This window comes from Rhamphochromis sp. 'chilingali' (assembly GCF_963969265.1).
Source record: "Rhamphochromis sp. 'chilingali' genome assembly, chromosome: 6".
Classification (NCBI taxonomy): domain Eukaryota; kingdom Metazoa; phylum Chordata; class Actinopteri; order Cichliformes; family Cichlidae; genus Rhamphochromis; species Rhamphochromis sp. 'chilingali'.
The window spans coordinates 29,256,824-29,269,573 of NC_137933.1; the positions used below are offsets into that span (position 1 = coordinate 29,256,824).

Sequence of the window (12,750 nt, forward strand, 5' to 3'; positions counted from 1 at the left end):
ACATTTTAATAACGCCTCATTTATTTTCCTGGGGAGCTTGAATGATAATAATGCAATTTATGGGCCAAAAAATAAAAATTAAAGCCTAAAAATAATTGGTATTGTTTAGAAAGAAATGTATTTGGATAAAAAAAAAAAAAAAAAAGTACAGTAGCAGAAAGTAACATGTTTACATTGTAAAGGCATTATTAACGCAGTTCTTTTGGTATATATAATTTTTTCCATCTGCTACATTTCACTACTCTCCTACTTAAATCTTCATTTTAAGGTAGCTCACTGATATTTCAGTCTACACGGGTTTAATTGGACTACACGCATAAATGAAAATGACAGCAAAGAACGGTTTCACAGAATATGAAAGTGAGACAGTTATTGGAGAAGTGGAGAAAAGGAAACGTGTTTTATTTTGCAGTGTCACTTCTGGAATCTCACTATATTTACTGAAGAGAAAAAACAATGGAAGCTATTAATACTGTAAGTGAAGAATAAAGAACATTAAGGGGCACCTATATTTACCCAGAATTACCAACAGTAATGTCATAGCAGAACTTTGTTCATGTTCATCATTATTTTTAATAGGGACTGAATGATAAAATGTATGTCTCAATATGGGTTTGTGCTTGTAAACAGGAAAGGATTTTTAAATTCTCTGGGCTTATTTTTTATATCTATTTCACTGCATCAGACCTCACACACACACACACACACACACACACACACACACACACACACACACACACACACACACACACACACACACACACACACACACACACACACACACACACACACACACACACACAAAAGGTTGCTCCATTCATTCTTTTTATCGATAGTTTGTTTGGGGGAAAATATACCTGTAGATCTCAGCTAAATGGATATTTTGCTGCTGTCATATCTTTAATTAAAAGGTCTGTTCTGCTTTTCTGAGATCACAAGACTGAGAGAAATTTTTGACTTTTAAAGCTACTCTGTATATACTAAATTGTATCCGCACTTATCACAATGTGGAATTAATCAACATTTGCGTAGCATCCTGATGGGGAGACTCGTTTTCTTCAGTGCCATGTAGTCACAATAGCATACAGAATGGATCCAATTTAAAAAGCTAATTAATGTCACTTAAATTTAGGATTATATGGGGGGGGGGGGGGGGGAGAAGAGAGACCTTGAATTTTGTCCTTGTTCACTAAAGGGACGTATGAGTCATGTCTTGTAATCCTCTAGGACCCCGTGAAACACAAATGAGAACACATTAACATAAAGATGCAGACAAAAAGAGACTATCAAAGTAACATTACAGTAACATTACAGTAACATTTTATCCCTTCCTCAAAACAAAACAATCTTTGAGCCGTGGATACTGAACATTTACCAAATCTATAAACAAATTTTTAAAATTATCAATAACTTGCTTAAGAAACAAAAATAAATAAATGGAGATGGGATAAAATGACATTGGTGAGTCAGACGATATTTGACTTCTTCATTGTTCTCCACCTGTCCTTCAGGTTGATATTTGTTCGATCTTTGAAGCCGTAGTGTTCCTTTATCTTACACCAGTTGCCCTCTCCAAATTTTTTGACCCCGTCTTTTAACTTCTGCGTCTCACTCTCTGTCCATTTCTGCAACACAATTGAAAGATTTGTTAGCTTTTTCCTACTGTGGAGAGTCCAAACATTGTTTCAATTGTTTTTAATGTAACTGACTAAAGTGAAATGTCCTCATGTGTACTGCATTATTCATACAGAAGAAGAGAAGAAGAAAGTGTGTACATTATTGTACTTTATTGAGCCCCGTGGGGAAATTGCTCTCTGCATTTAACCCATTCACTCAGTGAAGCAGTGGGCAGCCATTGGGCGCCCGGGGAGCAGTGTGTAGGGACGGTACCTTGCTCAGGGGTACCTCAGGGTAGCTGTTAAGGGGAATCGAACCCCCGACCTTCCGATCATGGGGCAACCACTCTACCTACTGAGCTATCCCTACAGGAACTTACATTTGTATGATGGTTGCAAATGAGTACTTTTTGTGCAAAAGAGGAACAAAATATATATGCTAAACTGTAAATGGAGATGCCTGTATTGAACAAAGAGTTTGACTTAGTGTAATTTATGTAAATAAATTATAAATTAATTATTTATATTTATAAATAACATCCACAGGAAAGTACAGTGACAAGTTAGCTTTGTAGCATGTTTTGCTATACTTACCCTTTTCCTTTGGCCTGAATTTGAATTGGTGCTCATGTCTGAGCCTTTGTAGGAAGGCAAAAAAACAAACAAACAGAAAAACATTAAAACCAGATGTTTCAGATGGCAAACTTGCTTTAGTCTTATTGAATATTTATAAACATTTTATATTTAATGAAGTGTTACATACCGCTCTTGTTAGGGGTAACATACGACTCTTCGCCGCCCTTGCTCTCCTGTGCATCATGGTACAGTCGCTTCCTGTGAATAAGATCCAGAGTGTGTTTTTGTTTGGCAAAATGATTAAGCACAACTACAAAAGATAAAAATTAAAAATGATTAGAACTATTACTCAATCACGCTGGGTGAAATATTCACCCAGGTGTATTCTACCACTTTTAGTTTCTCAGTTACTGGCGTTTACTAACCATTTTAAAAGACGAGGACTTTTCTTTTGACCAGAGTCCTTGTGAGGAGTGGAGGTTGTTTGTCGGACAGGATGAGAAGGTGACTCACTTGGTGAGCTCTCCACTGAAGAGGATGTGGTACGGCTGACGTCCATATTATCCTGATTCCTGAATAAATAAATAAAACTGGTCAAATATCAATCATGTTGTGGACCTAAAGAAGACAATTGGGTGAGTTGTTTTTTTTTTTTTAGCATCCTACTAGGATTTAGGACTTAATTGGGTGTTTTCTGCTATGTCTAATTGGAAGGAGACCAGGACATGCTGGAGTGATTTGGCTGACATGGTGAAAACAAAATATACCCTCAGAAGACCTAAAACAGGTGGCTGGGGATAGGGAAATCCAGACATCTTTGCTCAGGCTACTGCCCTCATAACCCAGAGCCAGATAAGTAGCAGAAAAATGGATTGATGGTTGTTATTAGTTTTCACATCAAAGTTATTATAAAATAAGTTCAAACATTGAAAATTGACAATCTAGTAACCAGTAACAGGTGAGAAATGCACATTTGGACTTATTGCTTAGTAAACCATCAAACTGCTGTGCTGCAGCATAACTTTCCCTGCTGGATGCAGAGTCAGAGGAGTCAACTCAAACAGCTGAAACAAACGGTTTTTAATGTTGTATATCTACTAAACAGTAACTTTCTCATAACACAGTGGTTCTCAAACTGAGGGGCAGACGTAAGTTGTGGGGCATGGACGAGGCGAAACAATCCGGTCTTTAAGTGAGGACGTGATGAATCCTGCTTCCCGGCCCAAACTACTCTGTGTTTAATAAGGCTGTTGTGTATTTAACACGTTTTAATGCTTTGTATCTTGTTCTATTTAATCTCAAGTCCCTAAAAACAGTCAGTGATCACTGTCGGCCTCTCTCAGTTTTTATTACAGCTAATCATTTTAAATCTGTTTTTAAAACCTTACGATGTAACTGCAGCCCAGCCCATGCAGCAGTATATTAATGACTAACCTCATATTGTGGATGGATTATCTCAGTTGTTCTCCTGACTGACGTTTGGTCTGTTTACAGCATCCTGCCATGCGATTGCATTTGTCCCTAACCTTTGGGAACCCTCACATTAACTTTTTATCGAGTGGAAAAAGGTTAGCGTTCATCCTCCAGCTTCACTGTTTATATGATCGCTAGCGATCACGTAGCACATCATTATATACCAGCTAGTCCAACTTCAGTAACCCTACAAAAGTCACTGCTGTTTACTTTTCTGTCTTCATTTATGTCGGAAGTGATAGCTGAGCTGTACGTCTTAATTTTTTCAGAAATCCCTCGGTCAGAACATGGTATATTATATTTAGATGGAAATTAGCGAGCTAACTTCCTGCTAACTTCTAACTCCGTTAAACTTCATAGATTCAGTTTTCATGGATGCCTGGATGTTAAACGTAATTGTTACACCTGGTAGAGCAGCCACACTGATCATTTTATTACAGATGAAAGAATTTAGACAGTTTTTAACTCTCAGTGATGCTGCAGTGATCGTGTGACTTAAGGACCTGCAGCGGAGTTTGGGCCCAGGCACGGCTAATGACGTCAGACTTAACGACCGGATAGCAAAAACATCTTGCTATTTGCTACTTTAACTTACCTGGTGCGAGTTCTGTTGGCTTGAATGCAGCTCTTTTGGGTGGGCGTGGCACCTTTTTTGTCTGTTCCCCGACACTGACGGTCTTTTTTATTAGATGCAGACAGTGTCTGTGGTGTTTTTTTCCTTCTGACCTCAGGTTCCAGTTCCTCTAAAGCGGTTGTGCAGCGTGAACTTGCCTGACTGTCTGGTTCCACCACCAGCCGAGACACAGTGTAGTTCTCTCTTTTACACAGCACAATCGGATTCTTAAAGTGTAAATCTGCCCAAATTGGAGGAATGGCATTTGCTTGTGTTGGTTGGTCTGCTGGGGAAGCTTCCATAGGGCCTCCTGAGTCTCTCTGAAATAACAGTTCCTCCAAGTCCACACTTGTGCACCTCTCTGATGTCATGGAAAGCTGTTCGCAAAAATTTTCTTTTTCCAGCTCCTCTCTGTCTACTTCTTCCTCCAACTGAGCAAATGTTTTTTTATTTAAACCTGTGGCCAGGGATTTGTAGGCCGCTTCTAGCCTGGTCTTCGGGATAAGTGAATGTGTACTGGAAGACAATAAAATACTATTAACACTAGAAAACTGAAAAACAGACAAACAAACATCCTGACAACAAAAAGGTATGTACAGTTAATCTAATACATAAATGTTTTTACATGCATGGACAGTGTGATCACATGAGTGCAACATACAATTAATGCAGCTGCTAATGGTGAGTATTAATATAGTTAATAATCACTTCCAATTCAAAGAAAAGGGAGAATTATTTTTCTTCACACATTTTCAAACTGACTGTTGTTTTGCCACTGATCTTAATAGGCATTACTATGGACATTACATTAACATTAGACATTACTAACATTACTAATCAACTAAGAGAAGGGAAGCGATTACCATGGTACAAACTGGACAGTGGCTATTTGTGAACTAGAGCATGGCTGAGGTTCAGCTTGTTTATCACTTTCAGTTGTTGTGCTGTCTTGATCCACAGGGGTTTTTTCAATGATACGTTTTGCAGCCTGGGATGCATAAACCAAACACACACACACACACACACACACACACACACACACACACACACACACACACACACACACACACACACACACACACACACACACAAAAATTCACAACAAAGAAACTTCCATGAACAGGATTTCTGAATTGATTACATATGAAACATGGTTTGTTCTTCATTTGAATCTCAATTCTAGTCAAAAGACAATGCACTTAAATTCATAATATACAGCAAGTTGAACCTTTCATGCATTTACTAAACACACTGAGCTATTAGGACTGCTCAAGAAAGCAATCTGATATTTGCAGCCTTAAACATCCTGGTCTCTTCCTCACAAAGAAGAACTTATTATTGATTAATACTAGTATTGGAAGATACTACAAATCAAGGTGTCAGCATATATTATATCTGAGCTGAAAGAGCTGGATCTATGAAATCCTTAATCCTTAAGCAGGAAATTACAGCAGGGATGTACATGAAGAATAGACATACCGGTAATAAAGAAACATATAGAAATCCTGATAATTTTACAAGATGCGCAGGCTTTAAAAAACACCAACAAAAAAAATATCTCCAAAACCCTGGAGACTTGGTTTAGAGCAGGGGTGGGCAATTCCAGGCCCCGGTGTCCTGCAGGTTTTAGATCTTTAGATCTCTGGGTCAACACACCTGAATCACATGATTAGTTCGTTACCAGGCCTCTGGAGAACTTCAGGACATGTTGAGGAGGTAATTTAGCCATTTAAATCAGCTGTGTTGGTTCAAGGACACATATAAAACCTGCAGGGACACCAGCCCTCGAGGCCTGGAGTTGCCCACCCCTGGTTTAGAGGGTACAGTTTAATGCTGGACTGCAGTTTAATGCTGTCAACCTCATGTAACAGCAATTTCTTTGCAGATGCACCGGGCAGTGTACATTCCATTTTCCCAACAAGTGCTGAAATGTCTAAATGCAAAGATGGGCCAATCTTGACCCCAAATGTTTAAAAGGACTTCACATTGCTTAAAGTTATTCTATTGATTAGTTTCTATAATTAACTAAAAAAAACAAAACATATTTAATACAGAGCATGTATACCTTATGAAGAAGAGGAAGGCTGAAGTGGCAGATCCTCAGGCAAAACGCAAGCATCTCCTCCTTGAAGTGCTGAAAGTTGATTTGCTCAATGACTTCATGAATCTTATTCTTTTTCCTGATGAGACCCATGAATGTTGCTCTCTACAGAAAATGTGAGAAACGTGACATTAAAAATATAATGTGTTTGAATATCTTAGCATGCACCATTTTAATTTTTAAATTGTTTTAGGGATGTAATAAAATCAGACCCAACATTGTTTAACATTCATGTGACAGAAAATGAAAACTAGCCAATGCAGTTATTTGATGGTTTTGTTGTAAAGGGGGAGGTTGGCCACTGGAGGGAGCTGGAGCTAAAAAACAAATGCAGAAAAAGTTGGGGAGGATTCTACAGTGAAATGAGGCTCCACCATCCAAAGATCATTCAGTGATCAGTCAACCCCATCCAGATAATAAAAGGGACACTTATAAGGCATGCAAGCTAAACCAATTGTTTTAATTTGTCTTTTCCACATAATGTCTTCCTGCACCAGCGCTATCATCATATCAGCACACTGATGACTGTGGCTGATGAGGAGATGCAAGATGGGAAAGCAGACTGTCCATTATCCAGTATTTTTATGGCCTAAGCTTGCAAAGCCTAGTAGATCTGAAATGAAATTAACCGTTGTGTCTTTGTCTACACTTAAAAGCTATAAAACGATTAGCAAAAGCTTCCCATCCTGGTTATTTTGTATTACACAGCATATCAACATCGATATGACAATGCTTATCAATTTTTAAACAAGACTTTACAAAATAACTTATCAGTAGGGATAAAGTTACACACTGACTTTAATGTAAATGTTATTATCGTGTAGTGAAAAAAAGGTTTAGCGAGTAACCTCACCTTTCCAATATTTTTGGGAGGAAAGTGTTTCATCAGCACCTCTTCTGCTTTCTCAAACTTACTGTTTTTGATGAAAATCCCCACAATCTAAAGACAGAAATATATTATTTGCTAAACAGAATATAATTAGAAACCACTGTTTTGATTGCCTTTGTAGACGTATGTAAGAATGTAAAAGCTGAACAAGTGCAGATATTTAAAATGTAAAAACAAAAACAACCCACTTAATTTAGGGAGAAGTTGTCTTTGAATTAGAGCTGGGCGATAGAACGATAACGATATGTATCGCGATATAACTTTTACTCGATAGAGAACTTAAGCTATCGCGATAGACTTCGCCGCTCTTGTCCTCAAAAAAAAAAAAAAAAAAAAAGGTCAGCCAATCCAAATTAAGTAGCGCAGAGCCGAACCAATCACAGCCGCAGCGTCACGTCCGCGTGACTTGTTACGTACAGCACAAGTGCCAAGCCGCACGTGTGTTTGTTTGGGAAGCAGCCAGCGGGTAATGGAGCCAGCGGGTAATGGAGGAAATGAGTGTGCCGACTAGAAAAATCAACCGAGCGTGACCGAAGAGAAAACAGATGATGGTTCCAACGCCGGAGAGATTGTCGAACGGAAGAGCCATAGAAGTTCCGTAGTGTGAAGGTATTTCGGCTATTTCAAGTCTGACAAAAAACAGAGTAGCGTGCACTGTAAATTGTGCCGAAAGCAAGTCTGGAAATACAATAAACTGGTGCATGCGTGACACTGTGCGCCACGTTATTGTTTCAGTGAAATGAATTTCTACAATACTGTTACTGTTAATTCTACTCTCTGCAGTGTTTAAATGCTTACATATACACACAGTTACTGTCCCTCCACACATACGACTCGGTTCTGCTTCTATGCTGCAGCTTTGTTTACTTTTTCCCACCGAGGCTTCTAGACTTCTGATTGGCCAACATTTCGGCACGGTTAGGAATCTAGCTCCACCTGCTGCTTTGGCATGTTCCTAGCAGCGTTTTTCTTCATTTCTGCCTTTATGTGTGGACGGGATTATTTTTTAAAACGAAAACGGAAAATCTCCGTTTTCAAAAATACCCGTGTACGTGTGGACGTAGCCTCAGTCTCTGACTGGAAGCGCTAATTCGTCATTCGGCTTTTGTCAGACTAAAGTAACTGTTAAAACTGTTTGAAAAGTTAAGCTATACAACAAGGAGAGATTGAGAATTTCCTTTTAGTTCTCAGTTTATTTGATATTGACAAAAGTTAGTCAGTTTTGTCTGATCTTCTGTAAAACAAACTAAGATTTATTTTTAGAATTAATATTTTGTTTCTAAGTGGAATTGACAATTTAGTCTGTTTTGTTTGTTCTATTTTGAAACTTAAACGCTTTAGCGGCTGCCTTTTGTGTAGTTTGCAATATTTGCCTTTATTTATCTGAAAAAGTCTCATGTTCCTTAAGTACATCTACCCTGTTGAACTTATTATGGGAAATAAATATTTAAATAAAAACAAGCTGCTGATTATTTCACATTTTACTTGTGAGCAACGGCACATTTAAATCTTACAAATATAGTTATTTGGCTTATATCGTGATAGATATCGTTATCGCCTGAAATGAAAAAAACATATCGTGATATGAAAAAATCTCATATCGCCCAGCTCTACTTTGAATGGAAGTACAATAAAGGAATTCAGCTCAAGAGAAATGCTTACCATATCTTTAAGAGAAGAGGACACCTTTTCATACTCCTGCTGTGGGATACTGAATTCCTGGCTTATTTTTTCCAGTAACATTAAGGCTGATTCCAGAGGAGTTGATGGCACATCCATTTCAAATGAAACACCTGTAGGCAAAGACAAACCAATATTCACTGTTGTGTTTATTCACAATATTCGCAGTATGACGAGATGTCAACCTCAAATATGAATTTAGAGAAAGCTGTGAATCAGGCTATTGATTATGACAGAAATCAAACTTAGTTTTGTTATCAAGTATTCTTGATAATCAAGTATTCTATCAATTGAGTAATAATGGAAAATTACATTTGTCTCTTTAATAAGCAATTTTTAAAATATTAAATATTAAAATGAGAAAAAAACAGGTCTTTTAAAATAAACTGCTCATTGAATTCTCTTTTAGAAACGATTTTTTTTGTTTAAAAACCGGAGCAGCTTGAGCGTAATGTTTTTAACACACCCCTGCTCTTAGATATGTTTCTGCTACGTTGTCTGTTTTTAGTTGCAAATGTGAGTGACGCCGTGACAACTGAGCGCTACAGAAGCAGTCCTAGTATTGATATGTCACCAGATGTCCTTTATATACCATGTATACACTCACTGGACATCACTGGACTATTAGGTACAATAATACCAATAAGTTTCAAAAGCTTCTTAATAGAAATTTCTAAAATCCCACCGCAGCAGCTGTAGCGCATTTAGGGATTTGGATATGGTAAAGACTACTTGTGGAATTCAAACCGAGCATCAGAATAAGAATTTCAGCGACTTTAAACATGGCATGTTTGTGGTGCCAGACAGGCTGGTCTGTGCATTTAAGATGTACTGGGATTTTCTCTAACAATCATCTCTAGGGTTTACAGAGAATGGTCAGATAAAGAGAAAACATCCAGTGAGCAGCAGTTCGCTGAATAAAAATTGTCATATTGATGGGAGAAGTCAGAGGAGAATAGTGAGACTATTTTGAGTTGACTCATTCACTCAAAATGGAAAATTCTGCCTGGTCTGGTGAGTCTTGATCTCCGCTGTGACTTTAGCATGTTAGTCCCCAATTCTGTTGTTAGTTGATTCTGTTCATCTGGACGCAGCGTTTTCAGTGGGAGAAACGTTTTGTCAGTCATCCAAGTGACTCCTTCAGTCTCAGCTGACTGCAGGTTTCCCCAATCTTATAAACAGTACATTTGCATAATGACGACTGAAACTAGCACCACCTCAAGTAGTGAAATAAGTTTGACATTTCCACCTTGGTGTTTTACAAACTACTTTTCCTTTGTTGGAAGTTGGGATCTAAAAAGGGAGCTGCTTCACTAAATCATTGGAAGCTGACAGGTGGTTCCTGCTCTGAGACATGCCTCGGCTTTTCTCGTTGTTGTCCACACTAGGGAACATCAAGGCATGGCGTTGCTACAACAGTGACATTGTGATATGATACTTTTGTGATATCAGAATATTACATAAAAATGTGTACTGGTATTTAAATAGACATCAATGGATATCATGTCAATATGGACCAAGGAAGGAAAATTATGTGACACAAATAACTGAGGCAGCTCTGAAAGCAAAAGGTGATCAATCCCAGTATAGGCAAGGTGTAACTAATTAAGTAGCCAGTGAGTGTGTAGTCAGACTCTAATCACAAGCTTTTATTATTTATATTGGCCTCTAAATGTGTCTAACTGTGGCATAACTGTGGTACAATGTATTGCAGATTAGTTACATACCCTTTTTTAATCATTTGACAGGTAAGTTATTACATTTTTGCAAATGATTTATTTTGATGCACAGACCTGTACACTGATGTCGCTTAAAGAACCACAGTAATACTCAGATGTGCCGATCTTGTCGATTAATGTTGAACTCACCAAGGTTTTCACCCTCATTTATCCGGGAGATAAACTGCAACACTCGAAATTTCATTGCGATGTCATCCGTGGACTCCAAAGGGCGCGCCATAATACCTGCAATAAAACAATAAAGAAGCTTCTTATTTCCCCCAAACACACAGAAATTAATAACACAAAATAGCCTAAGTAACTGGCAATAATAGCTGGCTATATGCCCACTTTTTTAACGTCTACTGAGGTGTCTCAAATTGAAGGAATACATAACCGATTTTACTGACTGGCTACAAATAACATTTTCAGGTAATGTCAGTATCATGTTTGTCAGCATTAGAAGTACAGCTACATAAACACTTGGCATTATGACAGTCCTGTTGATACTCCATTATCATGTCACCTGGAGAGAAGTCTATGCCCTAGAAACAAGTTCAATAAATAAATAAATAATTTTAAAAAAAACAAACCAAAAATAAGGCGTATGGAGGTTGTATTTAAGAAAAAGATGTCTTTTGTATGGTAATAAAACTATAAATATGTCATTAAAATCACCTTGATTTTTTTCTTAAAAGACACATTTTAGTATGTTGAAAAACCACTACGTGAACGTACATACATGTAAACAGAACTGAAATTGTTCCTTGTGTATATAAAAGATCAAAACAAATAAATAAGAGCAGCCTCGCTCGACATAACAAGACGATGAGTCCGCTTAGTCTCACAACAACACGATTCATGAAATTTCCCCCGTTTATTCATTTATTTTCTGTCAGCTGACGCCTGGAAAGTTTAAGAGCATGTATTATCGTAACCAAGATAGAAGACAACTTATAAAGGAGCACTAATATTTAAGTCCGCTAACTTGTATTAAGTTTGGTACGAAGTTAGGCAGTTCTGGTAGTACTATAGCTGGTTACGAGCTAGCCAAACTAGTCAAAAACACTGTTTATACTTACAGTCGAGTATATCTATAATGGCACAGAAATCCTCGTATTGTTCATTTTTAAAGAACTCTACCGCCAAAAAGAAGTAATAATCCACTAGCCAGCCGTTCACGACAGATTCAACGCTCACTTGATAACTGTTTACAGTCTCCTTTGCCGCCATATTCACGTCAAGTTAGACGGTAAAGCAGGAAAGCATTTAGGATGAAGGCGGGGAAAATTTGAAGGCTGGCCGAAAGGCAAACCGGGGCATTTTATTCTCCGAATTTAGTTTTTCAGGCAGCACTTAAGTCATTCCAGTTGTATAAAACCACAAGAGAAACTCATCCAAGACAATAAATATCCCCAAATAACGTTTAAAAATCGGTGAAACTACAACCATGACTGCCAGTCCAATATCAAAAATACAAAATTTAATTAAGACTTTAAAAAGAGTTCTGCCTGAAAGTCAAAATTCAGCTTACAAAACACAAGCGCTTCTTCTCTGAGCCGACGTTGCACTAGCAGGATAGCACTATGCTGCCACCCAGCGGACTGGAAGAAGCAGCGCTGTTCTTTTCAAATGTTTTTTACTGCATTACTTGTACCTTGCAAGCATTTTGCTCCATCGCTGCCAACTCAGCACACCTGTACGTTGCTGTAATACTTGCATTACAACAATACTAAAAGTTTGGTGTTCCCCTATTGAAATAATTGCTCTCATTTACATTTTTGTGCATGTCTGTTTCTGGGGAGGGATTCTGAATGAAGCTCAACTGAACTTTGAAGACTTTAAATGCTTAATTATGTAATTACAGTGTATTTTTTTGCTGCTGATTTGCTTAGTAGATCTAGAGTTAGTGATGGTGCGTGGGGTCAACCTTTTTGTACAGTGTAGGCAGTACCAGATGGATGGAAATAAGTGGCAGTATTTATTTCTGACAGAAGGAAAGGAGGAAGAGCGAAAGGGAAGGTTTTAGAAGCTATGGTGTATGGTTTGGAGATGGTGGCACTAACAACAAGACAGGAGGTGGC

The 12,750-nt window shown here is 38.0% G+C and overlaps 1 protein-coding gene and 1 long non-coding RNA gene across 2 annotated transcripts in view; one reads left to right on the forward strand and one right to left on the reverse strand.

Annotated features, from left to right (window-relative positions):
* Nucleotides 1–703: 703 nt before the first annotated feature.
* On the reverse strand, nucleotides 704–12,174 carry LOC308398400 (telomeric repeat-binding factor 2-like). Its single transcript, XM_080885005.1, has 11 exons — nucleotides 11,749–12,174; nucleotides 10,817–10,912; nucleotides 8,931–9,061; nucleotides 7,233–7,319; nucleotides 6,344–6,484; nucleotides 5,142–5,266; nucleotides 4,261–4,794; nucleotides 2,618–2,764; nucleotides 2,380–2,450; nucleotides 2,211–2,254; nucleotides 704–1,625 (listed from the first exon to the last, which is right to left on the reverse strand). Exons 1-11 carry the CDS (start codon nucleotides 11,897–11,899, stop codon nucleotides 1,467–1,469), a joined length of 1,686 nt encoding a protein of 561 aa, XP_080741131.1. The 5' UTR covers nucleotides 11,900–12,174; the 3' UTR covers nucleotides 704–1,466.
* Nucleotides 7,572–12,750, forward strand: part of LOC308398404 — a 30,684-nt gene continuing 25,505 nt past the window's right edge. Inside the window, exon 1 of the long non-coding RNA XR_013971951.1 lies at nucleotides 7,572–7,877. This is a non-coding gene — a long non-coding RNA (uncharacterized lncRNA). The remainder of the gene's footprint in view (nucleotides 7,878–12,750) is intronic.